The 27,740-nt window shown below is 40.3% G+C and overlaps 1 protein-coding gene across 6 annotated transcripts in view; it reads left to right on the top strand.

Moving 5' to 3' along the window:
* Window positions 1-27,740, top strand: part of LOC149203292 (DNA-directed RNA polymerase III subunit 1-like) — a 450,745-nt gene that overhangs the window by 131,043 nt on the left and 291,962 nt on the right. For all 6 annotated transcript variants that reach the window (XM_089403379.1, XM_089403376.1, XM_089403378.1 and 3 more), the window contains exons 15-16: window positions 5,882-5,975; window positions 26,068-26,302. In XM_089403379.1, the coding sequence (XP_089259505.1) occupies window positions 5,882-5,975; window positions 26,068-26,302 (329 nt within the window). The remainder of the gene's footprint in view (window positions 1-5,881; window positions 5,976-26,067; window positions 26,303-27,740) is intronic.

The raw sequence follows: 27,740 nt of genomic DNA, 5'->3' as shown, positions 1-27,740 counted from the left end.
ACTTCATCATGATCAACCCTCCTACTCTCCAACACCATAATAACCAAAAAAGGAACCAAGAAGAAGAAAATGCCAAGCCATATAACCATGATGTTTGAACTTTGAAGTTTTGAGTCTGCAAAAAAATGGAGGAATGGGAATGGGAAATAGAGAAATTATTTATTTATTTATTTAGCAATGAACATAAACAAAAAAAATGCTAGATTAGAGTGTAGATCCTACCTCTTTGGCCTTCAATCCCAAGCTCCAATCTCCCCTTGCAAGCTCCTCAAGCTCCTCCAAGCTCCTCTCTCTTCCACTCACCAAGCTCCTCTCTCCAAGCTCCAAACTCTCTCTTGCTCCAAACTCTCTTGCTCCTCTTGCTCTCCAATGGATGAAGTGAATAATGGGAGGGGAGAGGGTCTATTTATCCTTTTCCCCCTCCCCTTTCCCTCCCTTTCCTCTCCTTCTCCGCCACTAACCGTCGCCCCTCTCTCTCTGTCGTGCGACTTTTTTTTTGCACCGGATGGGAGCACTTTTTAAGAGGGGGGGAGCGATCATTCCTTGACCGCTCCCTCCTCTTAAAAATCGCCCTTGGAGTGTACAAGAGCGGTCAAGGAGCAAACGTTCCCGACTGCTCCCTTAAACCAGGGAGTAGTGTTTTTTTGGCCTTCGAGAGCGATTTCAGGAGCACGGTCCTGACTAGCTCCAAAGTAGCTCCTGACTAAAGTGCGAATACGAAGTGGGGACACGAGGGGGTGGGTGCTCCCCCGCAAACCTGGTTATACTATTCTATATGGTTGAATTTCTGAAGTATAGTTACCGAATGATTGTTATGAATATAATTTATATAAAAATAATATAAATAAATAAGTAATAATCATAATAATAGTTACTAAAGAGGCATGTCTCTAGGGACATGACCATTCATGAAGGGGCACTTGCCTAGGTATATAAGAGGGCCCTTATTTGTAATGATCCATCATCTCACATCTTCTGTACATTTCTATATAAATATATAACATTTGGTATCAGAGTTGTTTGATCCTCTGGCAGCTCAAACGCTACATAGAGCTAGTTTGATTCGACCTTTGGCCATCAACCTATCATGAACTTTGTTGCTGTTGTGAATCAAGCATTTGGCTATACAATTTTGGAGATTCTCCATTTTTGTCATCACGCCCTTGGCCATTAACAAAAAAAGGAGGAAGGATAAAATAAATAAATTCATTGATTAAAAAAATTATTATATAAAAGAAAAAAGTAAAAAAAATCATAAAAGAGCGATAAAAGAATTAAAAACAAAATTATATTAAAAAAATCAAAGATATATATAAACAAAACCAAAATAAAAAAACCAAAAAAATAAACTTTTTGGCTGCAGTCGACAGCCGCAACCTCGACACAACTTGCCCAACAAGCTGTAGCTGCCGTCGTCGATGGACTGCACATCTGTCGTCACTCGAGTTTGTCACTCGGCCATCACAACAAGCCGCCCTCTCCAGCCACTGCCTTCTCCTCCACCATCGCCATCATTGTTCTGCCACTATCGCCATCTTGTTCCTCCTGTTTCGTCAACCCTGCCATTTGGCTCTCTTGTCATCGCTGATGCCTTCCACCCTTTTTCTCCCTGCCGTTGCCAGCCACTGCCACAATCAGTCAACAGCTGCTACACTGTTCATTGCTAGCACGAACTTATTTGTGTAGTCTGTACATTGCAAATATTATTTTTTTGAAAGGTTGTACCTATACATCATATCCATTCATTGTGATTAATAAATCACTGAGTTTAAATGGTGAATGTATTGTCAAAAAAAAATAAAATACATTTAATGGAATGATAGAAATATTAAAGGGTTTTCTAAAAAGAAGCTATTATATAGAACAATTGATTTATTACGTGGATATACTTCACCTTAGAAGAGCTTATTTTATAAAGTTTAAAGTACAAAGAGTTACTCAAGTTCCCAAGCCCACGTCCGAAAAGCGAAGAGTTGACCTTTGTTATATAAGGTGGACATATTAAAAAGTGTTTTAAGAAAAGGAAAGGTTATAAAAAAATAGATTGAAATATATTTCATTATTATGTAAGTAAAAAGAGCTATAATTTAAGGGGTTTGAAGGACTAATAAAATGTTAAAGGGGTTACCTTTAAAACCATAAGCTCATCCCGAAAAAGAAAAAAATGGAGACCAATAATGAAAGATTTCCTAAAACCTTTAGTAAATGTGTTAATGCACTATTTAAAATCAAAGGATCACATGTAGGAAGGGATATTATAATATCAATCGATCCTGCTAAAGCTAATAATTATGTTAGTACTGAACGTGCTAACTAATTAGTGAATCCTGAATTGAATATAATTGAAACAATTTTTTTAACAAACAATATGACATAAGCAATCTACAACTAAGTATTGGGGATTATACTTTTATCTCACAATTCATAGTTAAAACCTTATTTTGTGACGATAGTGATAATTCTGGGTTCGCCTTGGATGGAAACTTTAGGGTCCTTCATCCTAAATACAAAGAAGAAGATTTTAACATTTTCCTACAAAAAGAAAAAAATAACATTACAGGGCATTACATTGAAATCAGATTCAATAACACCAAAAGACGTAAAAGATATCTCAAAGGTGATTCTTTAAGAAAACCAGAAGGAAATGCAAAATATGTAGAAAGAAGTTGAAAAGATTATCGCAAACAAAAACAAAGAAGTTACTCGCCTCAAGGACCACAACGAAAAATTATTGATGCAAATTAAGAAGCTTAAAAATGACAAGAAATTATTGAAAAACAAATTAGAAGAATTTATCATGAAAGAAGCATAAAGTCTTTAGACGTAACAATCCAAGTCTAAGAAAAAAGAATGAATATTGATCCAATCAATACCATAACTCAAGATGATGACAAATCAGTGGAAATAAAAACATATTCAGAGGTTGCAGTTCAAACGACGAAGATTTCAACTGAAGACCCAACAATCAACCATGCAACTTCTGTAGCTAAAAGAAATAAGATACTTCAGGTAAATCAAGAAAACAACACAAACATGTTAAGGGGAAATACGATTACGAGAACTCGTTATTGAGATCTGAATCACAAGCGCAGACAACTCAGTCAGTCTGCATATTTGTATCACTCAGAACAAAAACAACGAACTTATGTTTCAAAGACTACTAATATCAGTGCAATTCAATCTTGTGATAAAAATTCACACGAAGTATCAAGTAACTGCATGATCCCACAAAAAATTAAATTAGGATGGTTAGATCCCTTCTCAGTTTGACAATTTTGTTTATCACTTAGAGGATCCTATCATTTTGTATCAACGAAGATGACGATTTGAAGAATTTCGAAAGATGCTAATAGAAATAGATGACATGCCTTGTTAGCAATAAGCTTTGAGGACAACTTTCTGAAGAGGAAGGCAATGTTATGAATAGTATTTGTATAAAAATAATACAAATAAATAAGTAATAATCATAATAGTAGTTAATGAAGAGGCATGTCTCTAAGGACATGGCCATTCATGAAGAGGCACCTGCCTAGGCATATAAGCGAGCCCTCATTTGTAATAATCCATCATCTCACATCTTCTGTACATTTATATATAAATATATTGAAATATAAGTAAAAGAAGATCTACATCAAAAGTAATTATGGGTTTTTAAAAAATAGTATGCCAATTATCATTGCACTTACAAAATCAAAATGGTATCAGAGCTTTGGTGAAGAAAGGAACTTTGAGATCGCTTCTGAAGAACCCCTAATTTGAGGTCATCATTGTTGAAGTCCTTGATTCGCATCCATGGCCTCCTCTATGAAATCTGAAAACAAGTTAGAGGGAGCCTCAAACTTTAAGGTTTGGAAAGTTAGAATTGTTATTATTCTTGCGAAGAACAAGGTATTGGATATTGTAACAGGGAAAGTTGTGGAACCAGTTGATGCTGCAGGAAAAGAGAAGTTTAAGGAAGATGATCTCAATGCCATGAGCATTATTGTGGATTCCATTAGAGATCATCTCATCCCCTACATTTCAAAGTTGGATACTTCTTAGAAGATGTATTCTATACTATCAAGAATGTTGTTCAAGCCACGAGTTTAAAGAATATACTTTGTGATTTAACAATGGCGAATCATGACATGGTTGGTTCAAATTTTGTAAGGATTTCTCAAATAAAGGATAAAATTGCAGCAATTGGAGAAACTATTCCTGAAAGTGAACTTGTGACTACAACACTCAATGGTCTCCCTAGATCATGGGATGCATTTGCAACAGATATAAACAACAGGAAGGAAACACCTACATTTGAAGAATTGTGGGCCTCTTGTGCTCAAGAAGAATCAAGGATTATATTGAGAGATAGGAAGGAAGAAGCTTCTCAAACATTAGTAGCCCGTGAAGAAGGGCGGCTCTCATCACAAGAAGTCAAAGAAGGACATGCCAAAGATTCAATGTTATGGTTGTCCGAAATTTGGGCATTTCAAAATGGATTGTCCCGAAATAACTACTAACAAGAAGAGAAAGGGAAAACAACATGCTTCCACAGCTGATGTTAAAGAGGAACACCCCAACAAGCCCAAATGTGACAAAGCTTTCTTCTACTTTTATGCTCTAACAGGTTCTATTACAGATAATGATAACATGTGGCAGGTTCTATTTCAGTAAGGATTACAAATTCGTGATCAAAATCGACATGCAAACATTGCTAAAAATAGAAGGTGCTCACACGTCACTTGTAAATAGCTCACGGAATCATAATCTTGCAAGGATTCTCAGTATACCATTATCTCTGACATGCAAGCCTCTAAACGAAACATGATAAAAATAGTAAGTGCCATGTATGTCACCCGGAAAGGCCTCAATGGAATCCGGAGTTCATAAGGACTCCAAATATGTGTTCAGTATTGCTGTATCATCCCTTGAACTCCATATCCTACAAAGTAGGGAACTTGCTAAAAATAACAACTCTCTCCATTCTGTGTAAAAATGTATCTGAACTATCAATGAATCAATCCTGTAACTAGTTTCCCTGAGAACCAACACCCAGCCCGTATCCATATCCATCTCTGCACCTCCAACCTAATAAAATGGTGCTGGTCTTTAACCCTCCAAATTTGCAAGGGACAAATTTAGGGGTTAACAGGTCCTCAGATGTGTCATGTCCTTGATGCCTTTTACTGCAATATGCTAGCATTCTAAACATTCCTTGTCTCTTTCATATTGAAAACAGAGGGATATGTGACAAAGAAAGTTAAATTCTTTACACACCAACAACTGATCAGAGCTGGTAACATGTGCATGTTGTAAACACCAAAGTGGTCACATATAAGGCAACTATGTCTTATGTCTGAAAGTTAGAAAGTGGTTTATCCACTGTAGACAGAAGAATCGTTGCAGAAACTGTGGTTCAGCAGAGATCAATCTTCTTATTAGACATGAAGTTCCTTAACAATATCATTAGTTTATCTGGATTTAGAAAGAAGTTGTAATTCGTAGCCAGATATCTGGATTCTGTGGCATTGCCATGACCAAAATTTCTGTTCATATTTATTGGAATATGCTTACACATTTAGCCTACTCCACTTGTTTACATGTCTATATCTTGTCAAGGAGATTAGTGATGTTTCCTCACATGCAGCACATGACAGAAATGGCTAGTTCTTCTAAGCTTTGCCATGCACTAAATCTGCAAAACAGATGATTATATAAAGAAGCTGTCTTCCTTATAGAAGAACAAAGACTGAGGCATATCTTAAATTCTTAATTAGTGAAAGGGTATTGTAGGGATAATTTTTCACTTTTTTAGATATGCTTTATTCTACCTTTCTGCATGTTTCTATTTAACTTAGAAAGACTTAAATTGATTTGAACATCAAGTAAAATTCTATTGCAGGGAATGGGAACAAAAATGGATTGTTCACTGTTCTTCTGAGAGACTATAACACACACGCGGCTGCCTCTTGTATGAATCGCCTTGCTAAATTAAGGTATCATATCTTACTCTGTTTATGTTCCTTAGTGATATTTTGAAAGGAAGTGTTTTGCATAGAGATTGAGAATATCAAATCTGTTTATTGATACTCGTGAATTCCGTTAATTTACTGTCTGGTACTTGAGCTATGGGATAATCAACTTTTAGAACTACCAGTCATCTATTATCCTAAGTTACCAGGATCCAGATCTGGATATTGATCTGCCATAGATTTTAAGGCCCAGGATTTGGATATGGTGGGGACCGGAAACAAGTACAAAAAAATATAAAAATAGTGTTATAGTAAAAAATATATTTTATATTTTATCATTTTATGCTACAGATATTTTGTTTGTTGACAGATTCCAGACCGATTCCAAATTCTCTATAAGATTTCTTAGGATTTCCAGAAGATGCCGCAATCCAGCAGAATCTTGATAATCTTAACATGCTCATTTTTATGGCATAGGGGAAGGGCTGTTTTCCAGCAGTTGTGAGAATGCTTTGATGGTTGGTTACCAGACAAAGTGTGGTGTTCATACATGTTAGGATTAGGACTGCACAAGGTTTTTTCTGTACGTGTATCACTTTGTCTAGAACCATACCCTCTGCAGGGAAAGTAAACTAGATAAAACTTAATCAGTTGCATCACATGTACTTTATCTCCCCACTGCCATGCAACTTATTGTAGATGTCGAACAAATTAACATTCCCATTGTACACACACAGAAAGGGCTATAAGATTTCTGAGATCCTTTGTAAAACTTTATCACATTTCTTAGGACCTATTCATGAATCAGTTGAAGTTGGTTGAAGTTTGAACTTTGAAGCACTCTAGTCTGTATGACAGCCCTTGGAGCTTCAGTTTTCAGGCCTCCAAGCACTCGAGTCTGTAGATGACAAACCTTGATCCAGGATATTTACTCTTCCAAACATGCACAGAGTCAATAGATGACGGATGAATTGGTCTGCAGTCCCAATGTTTTGTATCCTGTAATGGAGGAATAGGTATTCTTATAGAGGATGAATGGAGATTTTGTTTTTGTCCATTTGGGCATTTTTGCATTAAAAATAGTTGAGTGGGGATTTGTGGTAAAAAAAGGCCCAGATATTTTAGGATCCATTTCATAAAGGAAAGATTCATTTCATGGGAGCAGGATCCATTTCCTTCTCCATGGGACCTGTTAGTGTCAGTCTTTCCAGCCTTCCTCCAGTGATCAAATGTGCTCTTACAAAGTGATTTTGAAGTGTCAAGGTCAAATTTTGTCATTTCAGTGAGTCTTCAAGCAAAATTTGGTCACTAGCCATTAGGTCTAGGGTTTGCCCAAATGTCAGTCTATGTCACTATTCAGCTGAGTCTATCATCATTCATAGGGTTGTCATTGTCATGTCAGTGTCTAATGATTCATTTCACACCTTGTTCATGCTTCAGTTGTGCCTAGGCAAGGTCATTTCCCTCTCCTAGGGTTTTGAAGGCAATTTCTCTTGGATGGTCAAATCACTGGCAAAACTTGTTTCCTGATGTTCATACACCTTCCCCTATCCTTAAAGTACCTTATCAAACACTTCCCATCCCTTATATCCGCCAAATTCCTCATTTTTGCACAAACCCTAGTTTCTAGCTACAATCTGGCAATTTTCTAGGTTTGGCCTGTGTTTTGCCCTTTTCAACCCCTTCCCCTCACTCAATCTCTGAGATTCTACTTTCCCCTACTTCCTAACATCCCTCCCCACTCCCAAAAATTTCCCCAAGAATTTAGAAGCCCCCTATTCCCTTCATCTCGCTCCATTTCGACAAAATTCCTTGCTTCACACATCGGGACAAGTCGCACTCAAATGATGTTTCAGAGCAATCAAAGATGAATTTTTCAAAACTGAGAGAGGTTTTTGTCCATAACATGCCAAATAAGAAAAACCTCCTTCATTTTTTACACAGGTGTCATGGTTTGAGAGAAATGTCAAAAATACCGGCGAAAACGAAGGTGCTCCAAGGACGGTTGGCCAAAGCACAAAAACGAAGGAAAACGTCCGATCCACTCCAAACTTTGGCCAAAGCCTCTTTGACTGAGCATGGTACTTGATTGGGGACTCCCAGCCCAAATTTCAAGAAATTTGGAGAAAATTTTGTCATTTGTGAATTTTTTGTGCAATTACAGGTTTTTCCTAGGAACCGGTCTCACCCCGGGTGAGACCAGTTTGAAGGGCTGCTCGGAATTTTGAAAACTTGGCATTTTTGGAAAGGGCATTCAAAAAGAAAAATTACCAATACTTGGGAGGAGCCTGATTTTGAGTTTTGAGCCTCCAAAAGCTCAAAATACACCTAAAAAATGACTTTCTGCCCACTTTTTGAGTTGCAGAAAGTGACCTTGGGAGAAATGGTTTTTGAGGGGTCAAATCAACACCAAATTCAGAAATTCCACTTGGGATAGAAAGTAGACAGGCCAAACTTTCCAATGAGCCATCTTGCACCTGATTTGGACCAGTGGAACCCACTCAAAAACAGCTGTGAAGGGGCGCGACCAGAACTTCCAGATTTGCCAGAATTCACATTTTTGGTCAAAAAAGACTGTTTTGACTATGGTTGACTATTTTTACTTGTAGATGATGGATAAATGTAATATTATCATGGCACTTTGGTAGATTTTATCTTTCTTTACCCTTCTAGAAGCTTCCATGATGTAAAAAGTGAAAAATTAATGCATGGATGAGTTAGCTAAGTAATAGAGGCAAGTTGTTGGGCTGCCTATTTTCTAGTTCTTAGTTTAGAATTAGTTCAAACTGCTCCTAGGAAGCTGAGCTCGACCCCTAGAGGTGGGGAAAGGAGTTAGATGGTCTAGATGGTCTATATTATGCTCTCTCCTTCTCATTTTCATGGTTGGACTCTGGTGTAAGGAAGCTTTATTGTATATTGTGCATCTATTTCTGCAATTGAAGGCAAGGAAAGCCAGGGTTTTACAGACATCTTTGAGGATTCTTGTGGATCTGATTGTTGATGGTGTGTTCTCTACATGTTCTTGTAAGTTTGTTTATGTGTTTCACATCTCTCTTATGCTTCTAAATTGGACAGATGAAGTGGTAAAGTTTGAACTCATGTTTTGACATGCTCAGCTTTTTAGTTTGTTCAATTTTAATGTTTTCTACTGTCTAGAGAGGATTCGAATTGTGTGTTTGCCCTCTTTAGCTTCTCCTCTATCATCTCTGATCATCCATCTCAGATTAAGGCATCAACACTCATTCCTACCTTGCCCCTTAGATCCCCCTGTGAAAACTGTGCTCAATCCCCGCACCTTGAATTGCACTTCCACCAATTGCCACCAAAAACCCCAAAAAATCATTAAATCAACCCCCTTATCAATTTACTAGCCTAAAATCTTTATTATTAATTGGTCAGCCTAATCATATTGAAAGATCTATCGAATCTGACCCGAGAGAGCCTTCTCATACCTCGTAGGGCTAGCTACGAGGTGAAATGGTTTGATGTAGCCTTGAGAGTTTGTCTATCTCAGCCTAGGTGAATTCCAAGCGCTAACATATTGGCGACCATACTGGGGAGAACAAATTAATCGTTTGCTCATTGATGTGTTTGTTTCATAAGTCTTAGACGGAGCCTGAAGTTACGCCAGAAGCCTTCGAAAACGCTCTTGTTTTACATCAGCGTTAGTAGATAAACGCTGCTTCAGTCAATCTCCGTGAGCTTGTGAACGTAGCACTTCATTGACACTTTACCCCAGTACATGTATCAAGTTCAGATCTGATTGTTGATGGTGAACAACGATCAGACACTTGAAAGGCTGAAATCATTCACTTGGCGACTCTAAATCATTTTCGCGATCAGATCCAAAGACTCCACTGGAGGATGATCCCGACCAGCAGAAACATGAAAGGAGAATATAGCAAAATCAGGTATTCAAGTTGGAATTTCATCCAAGACATTTTGTTCCTTGTCGTAAATTATTTCTTCTCTTTTCCCAAGAATGTCAAGAAGGCTTTGCAAAGTATATTGTATTTGAGAAGAGATCCTCGGCCTGCAGTTGATTCTTTCCCTTTGAAGATTGTGAATACCAAAGATTTGCATGCCTTTGAGCTTGATCAAGATCCTTTTTCCGAATTTTGTGATGAACCTCAAGCGACCAAGTCTGATTCTATACCTGCTGTACATATCCCTACACCTTGTAAAATTCCAGATCGGTATAAACCTCTTGTTTTACCTCCTGTTCTTCATGCTTTCCCCAAAAACTATGATCTATACTTGCCGATGTTTGATGGTGAATGTAAGAATGTCAACGCTGAACAACATGTCCAGAATTTTGAGAATTTTCTAGATCTTTTTGAAGTTGATGAAGAAGATGTCAGTATTAGGCTTTTTGCTCTTTCTTTGCAAGCTGAAGTGAAGAGTTGGTTCAAAGCTCTGCCTGATGCAAGCATCTCAGATTTCCAGCAGTTCGTCAAAGTTTTTCTCGATAGGTGGATGATCGGGCAGAACCTTTTCTTGATTGTAGAAGAGTATAACCAGCTGAAAAGATTGCCAGGTGAGACAGTACAACAATTTTCGGCCAGATTTAATCAAGTTTATTATTCGATGCCAGTTGATATAAGACCTTCTCCTAGATCTGCTCTCTTGCACTATCCGGGTGCCTTTGATCCGGAGATGGAGTTTCAGCTGAGAGAAAGGGACATTGCAACACTTCACGAGATGCAAAACAGTGCAGTAAGTGTAGAGGCTCATCTGCTGATCCGAAGGGCAAGGATGAAGGAAGAAGAGATGAAAAACATAGATCTGGCCGAATCAACATCTCTAGAGGTAAAGCTTGACATTTTGGTAAGTGCAGTGGAAAAGATGATGGACAAGATCACCGCAAGGAATGATTATGATGTTCATGGCTCGCTGATTGAAGAAGAACAAGTTGCTGATCCAAAACATTTTGTTTCTTACCCTAGTTGTCATAGATCTGATAATGATTGTCTTATTAATCATCTTGGAGAAGAGAGATCTATTGATATGACATGCATGCTTGATGATGTGTTTTATAGTGATGATTTGCCTCGTTATGATCAGTATGATGATGATTATGTTCTCCAAACAAAAGCTAATCTTGCAGACGAATCAGCAGCTGGTTTGTGGGAGGAAAAAGTTCATTTTCAGCAGCTTGAATACAATGTTCAGCCATCATATATCAGCTATGACAGTGACGAGGAAAGTGCAGCAAATTTTGAAGTAAGTGAAGGATCTTTGCCTTTTTGTTTTGATTCATGTCAGTTCATCAGAGATAACTACCATGCAATCAGAAATCAAATGTCAACAAGTCTTGATTTAGATCATCTTGAGGGCAATGAAAATTTTGTTCAAGACTTCTCATATTCAGATTTGCAACCCCCGAAAGCCATTGATTGTCAAATTGCAGCTGATTTAATGATTCAAGGTGACTCTGTACCATTCTGTTTTGAATCAATTCAGTTTTTGAAGGGTCGATTGCATAGTACATCTTCAAATGAAAAGCCTATAACAAATCAACAATCACTCAGTTTTAATGTTGAGGATGAAGGTCAGATTATAGATGAAGTTGTGGAAGATGAAATACATGATGTGATGATGCAGGAAGATTCTATACCTTTTTGTTTCGAGGCATTTCAGTTTATAAGGCAGAATTTTCATATTGTCCCTAAAGAACAGAATGAGCAGCATGTAGGAAATCATGTAGTCACATTGGAACCAATAGAAAATGGGTTGCAGCAGTCTTTTCAAGTTTTTCATGATCCAATAGTTGATGTTTTGGATGAGTTTTGCAGTCAAAGTCTTTCTCCATTTACTATGTGTGAGCTTGAAAAATGTGCTGATATGAATTTGATCCGGCAGCCAGTTTCTTCATCATTTTCAGCAGGGGTCTCGTCACAAGGCTCAGATCAAAGTTTGCATGCATGGTATGAGGAAAAGAGAAGTAATCCATTGGATGAGCTAAGTTCCAGTGAGCTTGAATTTCAAGATCCTTATGCAGTGTTTTTGGAGGCGGATAGAGAGTTCATATCATTCAACGGATCTGTTTCTCAGTTGCCATCAGAGTTGCCTTTCAGTAGTTCTCTCTTGTTGTTCATAAGCGAACACTTGTGGAGAATTCGAACAACAGACGGGATACTTACTTGGTTGCATTGGTTGTTTCATTTCACTTGATCAGGTGATGAATGAAACTGTTAGAGTAGGTTGTGATGAATAAGCTCCCCTTTGAGCATCATTTTCAGTTTGTCGGTTGTGTTCAAGTATCAAGTCAGTTTTTAGTTGAGTCATGAGTCCTTTATGAGTCAAATTTTAGTCTTGTGGTTAAGTTAGTTTGTGTCAGTTTTCAGTCATGCACTTCAGCTTGAGTTTTTGACTCCATTGCCCAATGAGTAAAGCACTGGTCTGCTCTCCCAGAGGTCTAAGGTTCTTGGCACCTCCAAGGAGCTACCATCCCCATTGGAGCCAATGTTAGTGTCAGTCTTTCCAGCCTTCCTCCAGTGATCAAATGTGCTCTTACAAAGTGATTTTGAAGTGTCAAGGTCAAATTTTGTCATTTCAGTGAGTCTTCAAGCAAAATTTGGTCACTAGCCATTAGGTCTAGGGTTTGCCCAAATGTCAGTCTATGTCACTATTCAGCTGAGTCTATCATCATTCATAGGGTTGTCATTGTCATGTCAGTGTCTAATGAGTCATTTCACACCTTGTTCATGCTTCAGTTGTGCCTAGGCAAGGTCATTTCCCTCTCCTAGGGTTTTGAAGGCAATTTCTCTTGGATGGTCAAATCACTGGCAAAACTTGTTTCCTGATGTTCATACACCTTCCCCTATCCTTAAAGTACCTTATCAAACACTTCCCATCCCTTATATCCGCCAAATTCCTCATTTTTGCACAAACCCTAGTTTCTAGCTACAATCTGGCAATTTTCTAGGTTTGGTCTGTGTTTTGCCCTTTTCAACCCCTTCCCCTCACTCAATCTCTGAGATTCTACTTTCCCCTACTTCCTAACATCCCTCCCCACTCCCAAAAATTTCCCCAAGAATTTAGAAGCCCCCTATCCCCTTCATCTCGCTCCATTTCGACAAAATTCCTTGCTTCACACATCGGGACAAGTCGCACTCAAATGATGTTTCAGAGCAATCAAAGATGAATTTTTCAAAACTGAGAGAGGTTTTTGTCCATAACATGCCAAATAAGAAAAACCTCCTTCATTTTTTACACAGGTGTCATGGTTTGAGAGAAATGTCAAAAATATCGGCGAAAACGAAGGTGCTCCAAGGACGGTTGGCCAAAGCACAAAAACGAAGGAAAACGCCCGATCCACTCCAAACTTTGGCCAAAGCCTCTTTGACTGAGCATGGTACTTGATTGGGGACTCCCAGCCCAAATTTCAAGAAATTTGGAGAAAATTTTGTCATTTGTAAATTTTTTGTGCAATTACAAGTTTTTCCTAGGAACCGGTCTCACCCCGGGTGAGACCAGTTTGAAGGGCTGCTCGGAATTTTGAAAACTTGGCATTTTTGGAAAGGGCATTCAAAAAGAAAAATTACCAATACTTGGGAGGAGCCTGATTTTGAGTTTTGAGCCTCCAAAAGCTCAAAATACACCTAAAAAATGACTTTCTGCCCACTTTTTGAGTTGCAGAAAGTGACCTTGGGAGAAATGGTTTTTGAGGGGTCAAATCAACACCAAATTCAGAAATTCCACTTGGGATGGAAAGTAGACAGGCCAAACTTTCCAATGAGCCATCTTGCACCTGATTTGGACCAGTGGAACCCACTCAAAAACAGCTGTGAAGGGGCGCGACCAGAACTTCCAGATTTGCCAGAATTCACATTTTTGGTCAAAAAACACTGTTTTGACTATGGTTGACTATTTTGACTTTGGTAGATTTTATCTTTCTTTACCCTTCTAGAAGCTTCCATGATGTAAAAAGTGAAAAGTTAATGCATGGATGAGTTAGCTAAGTAATAGAGGCAAGTTGTTGGGCTGCCTATTTTCTAGTTCTTAGTTTAGAATTAATTCAAACTGCTCCTAGGAAGCTGAGCTCGACCCCTAGAGGTGGGGAAAGGAGTTAGATGGTCTAGATGGTCTATATTATGCTCTCTCCTTCTCATTTTCATGGTTGGACTCTGGTGTAAGGAAGCTTTATTGTATATTGTGCATCTATTTCTGCAATTGAAGGCAAGGAAAGCCAGGGTTTTACAGACATCTTTGAGGATTCTTGTGGATCTGATTGTTGATGGTGTGTTCTCTACATGTTCTTGTAAGTTTGTTTATGTGTTTCACATCTCTCTTATGCTTCTAAATTGGACAGATGAAGTGGTAAAGTTTGAACTCATGTTTTGACATGCTCAGCTTTTTAGTTTGTTCAATTTTAATGTTTTCTACTGTCTAGAGAGGATTCGAATTGTGTGTTTGCCCTCTTTAGCTTCTCCTCTATCATCTCTGATCATCCATCTCAGATTAAGGCATCAACACTCATTCCTACCTTGCCCCTTAGATCCCCCTGTGAAAACTGTGCTCAATCCCCGCACCTTGAATTGCACTTCCACCAATTGCCACCAAAAACCTCAAAAAATCATTAAATCAACCCCCTTATCAATTTACTAGCCTAAAATCTTTATTATTAATTGGTCAGCCTAATCATATTGAAAGATCTATCGAATCTGACCCGAGAGAGCCTTCTCATACCTCGTAGGGCTAGCTACGAGGTGAAATGGTTTGATGTAGCCTTGAGAGTTTGTCTATCTCAGCCTAGGTGAATTCCAAGCGCTAACAGGACCTTCCTCCATGATGGACCTCAATGGATCTGGGAGCAGGATCCATTTCCTTCTCCACAGGACCTTCCTCCATGATGGACCTCGATGGATCTAGGCTTGAATCTAAAGTGTTTCCTTCTCATAGGGACAATATTCATCTCTTTGAAGTTTGGCCATGGTACAATATATTATATAAGTCAGTTTCTCCGCATGGCAGTCTCACTGTTCACAACATTCCATGATTTATAGGGCATTGCATGTATCCCAACGCACTGGGCTTGTGGGACCAAAATTCAATTGTGGCTCAAATTTGTTAGCATGATGCCTACTTGATATCATAGTTTTAATAACTGTCCCTGTCGAAGCGAAAATCAGTCAAATCAGCCGTTTAGTTCCTTGAGATATCAAACCGGCCCAATAAATCTGATTCATTGGTCAGTCAGGGCCAGTTAGGTACCTGTTATCCCCCTCCAGTGGGTGACCCCTATAGGAGAATTTTCTCCTAGATTTGTGTTCAGTTGGCAGCCAATAGCCCCTTCAACCACTTGATAGCTTGATGTGATAGTATTCTCCGCCACTTGAGCTAGCTGTTGTGTGCCCTCGCTCATCTGTTATGATCGTAAATTTGAAGGTGGGCCATCCAACCTCGAAGGTATGATTTTTCATTATGTAATTGGGTGTTTATGCTTGCTTTTCTTAGGCACATTTGGGCATGGATTAGTGGTGGGATTCAACGAAAAGAATGGGCTTTGACTTGTACTCTTGTTCCCTTACCTCATCTTGAGGGTTATTCTTGGGTCCTAGTCCCTTGGGATCTCCTCTATGAGCTATTTGCTTTAGGAGTGACATTACATGGGAAACCCTAATTTTGGTTGCGTGGTCCCGCTTCTTGACACCATATATCTCACTCCCCTTCACTCATTATAAGCCCTTTTTCACATTTTCCCATTTGGGTCCACATTTTTCCATTTAGTCTGTTACCCACCACTTTGTGGGTGATATCCATAGGAGAAAACTTTCTCCTAGATTGTCCTCACCTGGCAGCCAACAACCCCTTGCAGCCACCACATAGCTTGATGTGCCATTTTCTCCACCACTTGAGCCGATCATGTGGTTCCTCGCCCATCTGTTATGATCGTATGTTTGAAGGTGGGCCTTCCAAACCCCGAAGGTATGACTTATCATTGTGTGATGGGGTATTTTTGTTTACTTATCTGTAATATCCTCAATTTTGATTTTCAGCATTAGAGATGGGTTTGGGGAGAGGATGCAATTCTGGGACTGAGACTTAGACTTAGGAGGAAAAGAGAATATTGCGGCTCTAGTAGAAAATGGGGACCACAAGAAAGAAAAATTCGACGCAAGGAGGGAACTCACACTCTTGGAAGAGAGAGGAAAGAGAAGGTAGTGCGAATTAGGGGAGAGAGAGAGAGTGGGGAGCACAAGGAGAGAAGGAGCCACGAATTATAAATAGAGCAAGAGGCACTCATTTTGGGCATTCATATATTCAGAAACTTGTCTTTGACATAACACGCTTGAGTGAAAGTCAAGTCTGCAAGTGTTGTTTAGCACATGAGTGTCTCCGAGCAATGATCTGAACCCTTGCTTCGGTGGACTTTGAGTGCCATCCCAAGGAGGGAGTTCCATCCTTTTCCGATTATTCCAGCAGTGGGAGTGCGAGTTTGTGTGGACGAGACACTAGCAACAACGCAAAGACGATGCAGTGGTTGGAAGAGACATACTTGGGAGTTGAAGAGTGAAGGGAGTTTGGGCCTAAAACCCGAGGTGGAATCCGGGGAAGTGTTGTGGGCGCTTTTGTAGCATTTTGGCGGAGCAGCAAATGTAGCATCTGCTATAGGCTACATCTTTTACTTGTGGAGGAGGGCCAAGCATTTGGGGTCAATTTTGGAGCGTCAAGACTCAAAACTAGGAAAAACCCTTTCTGGGTTTTTTTACAAGGACCTCAGAAATAATTTGGCAGATTTTTTTGGGCAAATTTGAGGGGTGAACAGGGGTCCCATTCCAGGCAGCAGCTAGAGGAGTTAGGGGAAATTTGGGCCGAAATTCCAAGGTCAACTTTTGGCCAATTCCTTCGTGTGTTTTTTGTCGGTTATTGGTGGAGAGGTTGGGTTAATTTCCCGAAATTTTTGGAGTCTTGGAGGAGGCCCTAACAAGAGATCTTCACACCCAACAACGTATTTTTGGGCAGTTCAACGCAGAGCTAGGAGATAGAGTAGCAACATATCTGAGAGGTTTTTCTTATTATTCATTTGGGCTCAACTAGCACTCTTTCTCGCACCTCATTGTACCCTCTTCATATTGTAATAAAATGGCTTAGCAACACAGTTTTTGGCTTTAAAATGGTGTTTTGATGCTTGAGTACTTTTCTATGTGTTTTTGGCTATGTTTGCTTGTTTATCATTGTATATTTCCATTAGGAATATTACAGTGGTATCAGAGTCATAATATTGGCTCAGCTTGTGGGAAACCCTTCATCCTATGACAAGACCAGAATAAAAAAACTAAGAAATCATGGGATCCAAAGAAAGGTTAGAATCAACATGGCGGTAACCTTGAATGAGGTGATTAGGATGCAACAAATGATGATTGATGTGGGGGAGAAGTTGATTCATTTCACAATAGGGAATCCAGACATGATTGCAACTGATGTGGAGTTATTCGGAGCAAACTGGAGGGCATACTTGAGTCATGGCATTCAGGTGTCCCTCTCTTTTTAGGAGTTTTGTGAACTAAGAGGCATGCACAAACCAATGGAGATTCAATGGAATTTTGCGGGGATGATGAGGAGGATTAAGAAAGAAGACACGAGAGTAGTTTAAGGAGCCACAGTTGGCAAGGAGACAGTTGAGCATATACTGTTGATGAGATTCCATCCGTTGTTGAGGTATCCATTGATGAGGTATCTCGGGTTGTGACCGAGTTCTTAGGTGATAGTAGTGCACCATAGGTTGATGAGGTGCCGAGAGACATCTCCACTGTTGATGGGGAACCGATAGGTACAGGGGCATCTAGATCTATGACAAATTTGTTTGACAATAGTCACCTACAGCTGACTGGTAAGCATGTCTTGCATGGTGGGCTGTCTATGGAGGAGCAGTTGGAGGCTCATGTCGAGCCCATGATGGAGGAGGATGTGCAACCATCTTTTGGGCTAGCCACTGATGAGGGGCAACATAGAGACCACACATTTGGATTTTAGCACAGTTTGCTTTAGAGGCGCACTGACAGGATCTACAACGTTATCAACCCATCCCTACGCAATGGATTGAGGGAGGTAGAGTTGTCTAGACATACCAGAGGGGATGACCAGGTTAGCAGCATTGTTGGGTCACATTTGCCCATTGGAGAGAGAGAGAGATAGAGCTACCTAGTCAGATCTCATTTGTTGACTTGAGTAGTGGGATGAGATGATTGGAGTTGCACAGGGTGCAACATCCGCATGTTGGGTTGTTCTGTGTGCAGGAGTTTGTGCATTTGATCCCTCTATTGGGGTTAGATGGCGATTGATTCTGAGTTGGTACCCTGTGGAGTGGGCTATGGAGATGGTGGTGGACTTGCGTAGACTGGCATTGGGTTTCGAACTTTCGGGTGGGACTACTTATCATTTCTCAGGTATGCTGGTTGGCTACAACTTGGTTGGTAAAGTTGACCTAACAGTTGAGCGTGCCCATTCGCTAGGGGAGTCTCGATTAGCACCAGTGGCCAACCAGTTTATGGACAGACTCCTTTGGTTGTCTTGGTATGACGATTGTACACAGGATCACAGGGTGATCAACATACTCTGGCAGGAGTTTGTCGGAGGAGGTGGCATTGGCAGGCCACCAGACAATGCCTTGTATGGAGCTGGGGACTCTTCACTTTTGTGCAGGGCACAGAGGACGCAGAGGAGCAGAGCAGTGGTGGCATCACTGCTGACACAGAGGGAGATTCGCTTCTCGGATCCCTCAGGGAGGATTTAGAGTGGAGATCCATTCATCGACAGGCATAGTGATGCAACAATGGAGGTGATGATACCGATCAGGGGTGGGCCGACACCTAGAGACACAACTCTAGGCCATCACATGCAGGGATGCGTGGGAGCATCTAGCATTGAGCAATGGACTACAGGTGGACATGGAGGTGCATGGTGGTGTACTGTAGTGTGTTGGATTGCGTTGTGGAGTAGGAGTGCCTTACATTACATTGAGTACATGCGGGGAGTGACTGGTGCCTTGACATCGACAGGACGTAGGACGGTACAGGATGGTATATCCGTAGCCGAGCGTATCCAGTGGTGTACAGGGACATGTTATAGAATACAATGGCATGTCAAGGAGTATGATGATACTTGGTGGTATGTAGTGACACATGATGCAGTGCAGCAGGCTCTTGGAGCATTGCCTCCAAGGAGACTTATGGACCGGGGCATTGTGTGTACCATTGGATGCAGCTCACCTAGGATCGACGAGGACAATGTTGAGCATATGGGAACACCATGTTTAGTGGAGACAGGGCTTCGAGGGGGTTATCAGCAGATTCGAGGCGGAGGGAGTGTCGTCTGTGGGATTACTCTTGAGCATTCCGACAGATTTTTGATCATCCCCCTTTGGGACATATCTACCCATCATCCTCTAGTGTTGCTTATAGTCACAGAGTGTTTGGTTGTTGCCCCTTCACACTCCATTCATGCAATAGGACATGGGAGGCTCACCCTAGACAGTTGGATGAGACACTGCGTGTCATGAGCCGGGAGGAGACTCTCCAATTGAGACCCTTGGTAGGTGCACGAGTTGTCAGATACAGGGTTAGGGATGGCGTGGTTGATAGCCGAGGTAGCATATGTTCCACCCTTGAGCTCACACTTGAGGGACGGTGGATGGTAGAATTTGTCTTCAGGAGGGTACCCAGACTTTGAATAGTGTCCAGGTGTATCGTCAAGAGTTGGGATAGTGGATTTCTTTGCGTGGTCTGGCAAGAGTAGAGTAGGTTTGCATGTGTGGGACATACTCCTGATACTTGGGGTCCACCTAGGGGATAAATACAGGGGTCAGAGATGAGGGCCAGATGGGTTCTAGCAGATAGAAGCATTACATAGCGACATCCTATGAGGAGAGGGAGTTATGAGCTCCTCGTATGTTTGGGGCATCTTGGGACCCGATTGGTGGATGGATCACTCCCCTTTGTGATGAGCAGGGTCATGGCAGAGGGTGATCCAGTTCACTTTGGGTTTGACACAGGGGGATCACTGAGACCTCCATGACATGGCAAAGGCAGACTTATCTTGTTATGGATTAGGGTCAAGATTGGCAGTGGAGGGGTAGATATTAGCATCATGGGGATGCCCGGGCAGGATGAGATTGACTCTCACATATCTTTTGCCACTGGGCCTCATGAGAGGAGGATACAGTCCGCACACGGTGGGGAGTATGTCATAATCAGAGTAACACAGTTTCAACATGGTGGCACCACTTTGATATTAGTAGGGGACCTGATCATCAATAACCTTTAGGGATGCACTAACGACTACAGGGGGAGATCATGCAGATATTCCATTGGGCTTTAGCGAGTCATCGATGGTGTTGGAGACTTCGTTAGCATGGCAAGTGGGCCAGTAGGATGATATCAGGAGAAGCTCACATGAGTGAGACGCTATCTCTGCAGGGATTGGGTGGTATCTTCGAGAGTATACTCCTGGAGTGCACGGGATGGCCCACGTGGTAGGAAAACTTCACGAGGAGTTGGGCATGTTGTCGCATTTACCTGATACCATACTCATTGAAGGTATATAGGGGACTTCTGGTGCTTATACCGGGCATGATAGTGAATGGAGCGAGGGGAGCTTCAGGTGGGACAAGATGGACTGGGATCCTGGTATTGAGGGATTCTTTCATGTCAAGACAATGCAGAGACCTGGGATAACTCAGTGGCACGTTTGGGACCACCCCAATATTACTGATGGTGATAGGGGTGATCAACATACAGAGGAAGCGTTGGTTCAGGGATTGCTTGAGGAGATGCAATTTTTGGCGAGGAGGACTATAATATCCCCAATTTTGATTTTTAGCATTAGAGATGAGTTTGGGGAGAGGACGCAATTCCGGCACTGGGACTTAGGAGGAAAAGAGAATATTGTGGCTCTAGTGGAAAGTGGGGACCACAAGAAAGAGAAATTTGACCCAAGGAGGGAACTTGCACTCTTGGAAGAGAGAGGAAAGAGAAGGGAGTGTGAATTAAGAGAGAGAGAGAAGGGACCACATGGAGAGAAGGAGCCACGAATTATAAATAGAGCAAGAGGCACTCATTTTGGGCATTCATTCATCTATTCAAAAACTTGTCTTTGACATATCATGCCTGGGCGGAAGTCAAGTCTGCAAGTGCTGTTTAGCACACGAGTGTCTCTGAGCAGAGATCTCAACCCTTGCTTTGGTGGAATTCAAGTGCCAGCCCAAGGTGGGAGTTCCATCCTTTTCGATTCTTCTGACAGTGGGAGTGCGAGTGCGAGTTTGTGTGGAGGAGACACTAGCAACCACGCAGGGATTGTGTAGTGCTTGGAGGAGACACACTTGGGAGTTGAGGAGTGAAGGGAGTTAGGGCCTAAAACTTGAGGTGGAGTTCGAGGAAGTGTTGTGGGGGCTTTTCCAGCATTTTGGTGGAGCAACAAACACAACATCTGCTACAGGCTACATCTTTTGCTTGTGGAGGAGGGCCAAGCATTTGGGGTCAATTTTGGAGCGTCAAAACTAGGACAAACCCTTTCTGGGTTTTTTGGAGTTTTTGACAAGGACCTCAGAAATAATTTGGCAGAATTTTCTGGGCAGATTTGAGGGGTCAAACAGGGGTCCAAATCCAAGCAACAACTGATGGATACCTTGAAGAAGAAACTGGAGAAGGTATATTGAGTTGCTGTTGAGAGAAGGAAACTAGGATCCAATTGTAGAATATGTTGCTATTTGTGAAGTAGGAAACGAAAAAACTTCTAAGAAGCCTCTAAGTCCTACCATGATGAATTGTGAAGCAGCATCAAGATGTTTAAAGATTTCGAAGGTTTGTGTTTACGTATGTGTATTTGAAAAATTGTTACTGAATGAGGTTGTGTTTGTACAGGTAAATCTCTCGAAGTTTTGGAAGCATGCTTGAGGTTACCGATCTGTTTGACCAGGAGAGATTTGTTAACGATTTCAATAATTGGGAGTGTTCAAGCATTGTGTAATGCCTGGGGGGGCATCTCGCTGGCCTGTGTGTTGATGTCTAGTTCCTGAAGTAGGGAGGGTGGCGTTGGTCATAGAGCTTTGACCTTGCATTATGCACCTAGTTCCCTGGGTTGATGGTTAGCAAGTAAGCCTAAAGGTGCCTATAATGGCTGAAAGCTTTAGTCCATCTTAGTCCCACCCGGATAGATTTCCCTAGTTAGTAATCTAGTGTGTGGCACCGTGAGTGCCTAAACTCTTCTTGGTTCATGTTTTTTGAGATCTTCCTTGTACTTGCATATATATATATATGTGTAACTACGAATACCTCCCTAGTTAAGAGGGAGTGTTGAAGAATGTAACTAGGTTCGGTCTTCATAATTGTATTTGAGTCATATAATGAAATGTATTTTTCAGAAGAAAGAAAAATAATTTATTATTATTATTATTATGACTTATTAAAGCATGGGTTTCATGCTTGGGTCATCATGTTTTGGGTCAAAGTCCCCATTGAGGACTTCTAGGTTTTATCTTGAGTCATTAGAGTCATTGTCCATTTTATGAGACCCTTCTCGGGCTTTTGAATCATGTAAAAAGAAGCATTATTGAGTAAAACAAGTCATTTGTGACCTCCACACCAAGTCGGCCTACATTAGGGCAATTTGACCCACATAAGAGACTATATATAGAAGTGTAGTTCGATCCATTTGCTCACTCATTCAAAAAGTTCGATACATAAGAAGGAGAAGCATAAAAAGTGTGAAGTTCCACGAGAAGAAGAAGAATTGCAGGAGAAGGACAAGATCAAAGTTTTGGGCTATCTCTCTCATTTGTGCAAAGTTACTAGGCTATTGCTAGGGTCGAAGTTTTGTTGCTGGAGAGGTCTAAGTTTTGATGCTAGAGAGGTTGAAGTTCTATTGCTGGAGAGGTCAAGGTTCTACTGTTGGAGAGGTCAAAGTTCTGCTGCTACTTCAAGGTCGAAGTACTGCTACTTCTAGGTCGAGTTGTTGTTGCTGATACTAGATCAAAGATTTGCTATTGCTACTAGATCGAAGTTCTGCTGCTGCAAGGTCGAAGTTACTGCTGGAAGGTTATCATCTGTAGAAGAAGGGAGGGATGACTTGGTGGTTGGAGGAAGTCCTTAGCTAACCAACATCACACCAAGTAATCTACTATAAGCTTCATTGTCAAAATGATAATGACTACAACAACTATAATGAAGAATCATACAAGGAGTTGCACTCTATGCTTTCTCCTCTACCTTGTTACTCATAATGAAGTGATGTGCTTCTCCTTTCAATTATAGAGTAAGAAGAGTCAACTAACCCTAACCCTGGACAAGGTCTACAAATGGAGATGTATTGACAAGTGGAGACTATACATTTGCCAACGAGGGAGGCACATGCCCAAAAATGCCAATTCACCTGCTTCACATATTTTTATGGAACACCACATTTTTTTAATTAAAGTGCCAAGTCATCCACTCCACATTTTTATAGAAGTGTGTCCTCCTAATCCCAGTGAGAAAACAGATGAAGAAGTTGGCTTTGAAGCAAAACAACCATAATTGAGAGTCGAGACCTCTCCCATTAAGCACTCTCCCTCCAAAGAAAGTACTCTCCTTATAGAAAATGTTCCTATGGTTGAAGTAGAGTGGAGAACAAGTTTAGAGCTACATTGCAGGAGATGTGGGACCTTTGCTCCCCCCCTTGTACCAGCCGCATTTCAGTACGGATACCTCGAACCATGACTGAAATGCATTTCACTTTTTTGAAATGCATTTCTGCCTGGATGAAATTTGTTCCAGGCACAAAATCCCGTATTTCAGCATCCATATATCACTTTTCAATGTCCATATGTCATGTGTAGTGTAGTGCAACATGCTTATGTGGTGTGTGTGGGCCGAACACAACTTATTTTAAAAAACAATAATTTATGTGTGGGACAGCCTAATATTCAAGCCTAGGCTTTACCAATGCTAGGTAATTCATGGTAATGTTAAATTCTTCTTTATCTTTCATTTTCATCCTTTTACTTAAATTTTTAACATTACCATTCATTGACTTAGGATGTTTGAAGGAGAGTTTGACATTACCATTAATTGACTCAGGATGTTTGAGAGTGGTTCCAACCTCATTGAATTTCATATAGAGAATGTAGAATTTTAGATCCCCCTCCAAATCTAGCAGACTTAATAGATTTTAGGATTTCAGGGTTGAGGGGATTGCAACATTTCCATTGGATTCTATTGTGTACAAAGGTACGGAACTAACATTTAATTAAGAGCAGCAAGCCCTATATGTACCTTAATGTTTGTTGCATTGATTGTTAAAATTTTTCAATCATGACCCTAGTAAAAGTTTACCCATCACTCAAACAAAACCTGGATTTGACATCTTAAGCTTTTTCTATCTTATTTTAATGCTTGAGGGTGATATTGATGATGAGGATCCCAATGTAGGCAATGAATCTGTTGATATGTAGGTATTTGTTGTAGCATTATATTCTTGGGCCTTGGCACTTGTTCATTTGTTCATGAATATGTATCTGTATTCTAAATTATAATGTTACATGCTTTCTTTCAAAGTTTCAGTTATCACATTTACCATTTCCTGATTTTTGTGGGGTAATGTTTCCAGCGCGTTCCCATTTCATTTATGTGGTTCTGTTTCCCTCTACCATGCAATTAAGGTTCAGAGCTACCAAAAATAACATCTCTGACTGATGCTTGGTGCCACCCTTTTCTTTACATTCTATTACCACCTGGAAGAGTATTGGCAAGCTGATGTTTCCTGTAATCATTTAAGTGCACTTGGTTGGGTTTCATTGGTTGATTTCTGTAATGAGTAGGGGAACTGAAGACTTTAGAACCAATATATTTCCTCTGTTACAACAATTCATTCTGGATACCGTTTGATTATTTTCAGGTAACATAGCCTTCAACGTAGTTTTTGCTTCCCACTGTTCACTTTTATTTTTTAAATTTGACTAGTTTTTTTTTTTCTTGTACACGTTCGTTACAGTAAGTTTTCCAAAACTTTGTAACAAATATTGAACATATTGGGCTTCTAGCTTGCGAGCAATTCAAGATCTTCAACCTTGGGATACATTTGATAATATGTTTGTTTTAAATACTACTCAATGGTTATTTTTGATATTTTTAATCACACTCAGATGTATTTAAAATCTCGCACACACGTACCTGTGTTTAACATTTTGCTCATATATTTTTTAAAACACATTTTTGTTTTTTAAAGGGCTTCAGTTTTGGTAGGGGATGCCAGGGACTTCCTCTGACTCTCCCTGAAGAGGAAAGCGGGGATGTTTCCCACACCTCCCATCTCCTGGGTGCAGGGAAACATAGGGTATATATCCTCTTTTCAGCATTGTCAACCATTCTGTGTGTGTGTGTGTGTTCTCTACGGGATGACCTTTTAAATTTTATTCATGTCGATGTATGATCAAAGGGCTACCCCTTAGAGAACACACACACACACACCTCTGTGTGTGTTCTATGGGTTGGCCTTCTGATCATATTTTTACATTTTCTTCAGCGATTTCAGTTTGGAGAGGGAATGTTGAGGACTTCACATGATTGCCCCTAAGACAGCCATAAATTTACTCTGATTTGATGTCCCCAAGAAAACAGCAATGTTCCCACTCCCATACAGTGGGTCCATGGAAACATAGGGGATGCATCCTCTGCAGTGTTGTCTGCAACCCATATAGATAATGCATAGATTGGTTATCTAAGACAATTTGGAGAGTGACAATTATGTACGGCAAGGTAGTTGTGCCCGTAACTGTGCCTATAAGCTACTGAAGGGTGTGCATAAGAGGCCTTGAGAAGGAAAGAAGCATAATTATATTGGTAGACAATGAATAGGAAGAATATATTAGATACCAAGTGAGAGATTAGTATTGATCTCTAGAAGTGGGCTTTCCTGTCCTGTGTGTGTTCTGGTATTGAGTGTAATTTTGTGTTAAGGGCGGTATTTTTCTGCAGTTGGTCACTCTTGATCATTTATCAATACTTAGCTGAGTAACATCATACATATGTTTTCTGTCAGCGTTTTACTCATATGATGATGTTAATTGTTATTCTGGTTTTAGCATGTGATTTATTCATTGTTAAGATTGATATCCTGACACGTTCTACATTGATTATAGTGCAAGATGGATTGGAAATCATGGCTTCTCAATTGGAATAGATGATGTACAACCTGGAGCTCGCCTCACAGCACAAAAGGAAGAACGGATAAGAGAAGGTTACAATAAATGTGACATGCATATAGACTTGTATAACAAGGGCAAGCTCACACTACAACCTGGCTGCAATTCAGCTCAAACTTTGGAAGCTGAGATCACTGGCGAGTTAAACAAAATTCGAGAAATTGCTGGCAGTGTATGTGAATAAAGCATATTTTGGTTTACCTTTCTTATGATATAATGTTTGGAGCTCTATTCTTGTTGTGCAGAACATAGTTGTGTTCATCTACATAATATTGGAGCATGTTTAATATGATATTCTTAGCATGATTTTCATCTCATTTAGAATATAACCTTGCAAAAGTGACATTTCCACTCGTTTTCTTAGTACCATTATGGTATACTTTTATAACTAAAACATATGTACATAAAGAGTTTACAAAAGCCCTGTTAGTAGGAAAAAGAAAAACTATTAGTAGTAGTTGCCATTGTAAAAATCGTAATTTTATGGAATGATGCTGTTTGCTTTTGAGGATAGTCTATAAGTGTTTAGAACATGTTTTGGGGAACTTCATGAGTGTTAGGGTTCATGGTGTATGACCAACTCCTAGATGTTGTTGATTTTTGTGTAGCATTGGGAGGTATTCCCGTATGGCTAAATGTTTTTCAAGTCAGCCTAGAAGAATTATGAAAAATTTAATTTTTGAAGTGACAAGTTGGACCAGGAAAGTCAAGTTCCCCAACCTATGAAGGGGTGTGTCGTTTGGGTTATTTCACCTCATTCGACAAATATAAATAGAGTGTGTGATGTCTTATTTTTCTCCACCAAGCAAGAGCAAGTTTCTTCTCTCTTAGTTAGTTTTTGCGTTTGGTAGTAGCGAACATGTGTTCTAGTCTTAGATGATGTTTAAGGAACACGAGATCTCTAAAACCCAGAAAAGGTTTCATGAGATAAGACTTGGAGACGCCTTAATTAAATTAATTAGCCATAATTTAATTATTTCCTAAGACTAACTTAGGAAAAGTGGTTAATTAAAGTTAATTAATTAAGTAAGTTTGATTTTGCTCTAGAGGTTTCTATCAATGAAGTGAAATTGATCTTAGCCATCAGTTTAGATGTAATCATAGCCATTGAAACTCCAACGAGTGATTACAAGAGCAAGTTGAAGGGATTGGAGATAGCATCAGTAATGAGGTGAGTAGTTTGACTACCCAGTTACAGGGTAAGAAACCGGATTCGCCCTCCCTCCCCTCATGTCCTGATTCCCACGAATCAGATAGTATTCTCTAGGACACGTTTCCAATTCATGACTCTAGCGTGCCTTGGCATGTGGGATTTGATGGGCATGCGAATCCGATTCGATGGGCCAGCGAGTCCTAATTTCGGGACACGTGTCCCTCTGAAAAGCTTACCGCGCAACCTTTAAACCCTGATGTGGGCCCATTTCTCACTCATTCTTGAGTGTCTCTCTCACTGTGGGTGTGTGGGAGCGACTAGCAAAGGGTTTGGGGGCATTTTGGAGGTGATTCAAGCAACAGGTAAGTGCATTTTGCTTCTATTTTTTTGCATTTTTTCTACAATAGTTTGTATGTCCATTTTGTTTTACAATTTTGTGCGTTTTTTTCTTTATTTT

The sequence above is a fragment of the Pinus tabuliformis genome, chromosome 2_1 (assembly GCF_031772625.1).
Source record: "Pinus tabuliformis cultivar Carrire ecotype Pingquan chromosome 2_1, CPIR1, whole genome shotgun sequence".
Lineage (NCBI taxonomy): Eukaryota > Viridiplantae > Streptophyta > Pinopsida > Pinales > Pinaceae > Pinus > Pinus tabuliformis.
The sequence above is the reverse complement of the archived record's forward strand: the minus strand, read 5'-3'. Positions and strand labels throughout refer to the sequence as shown.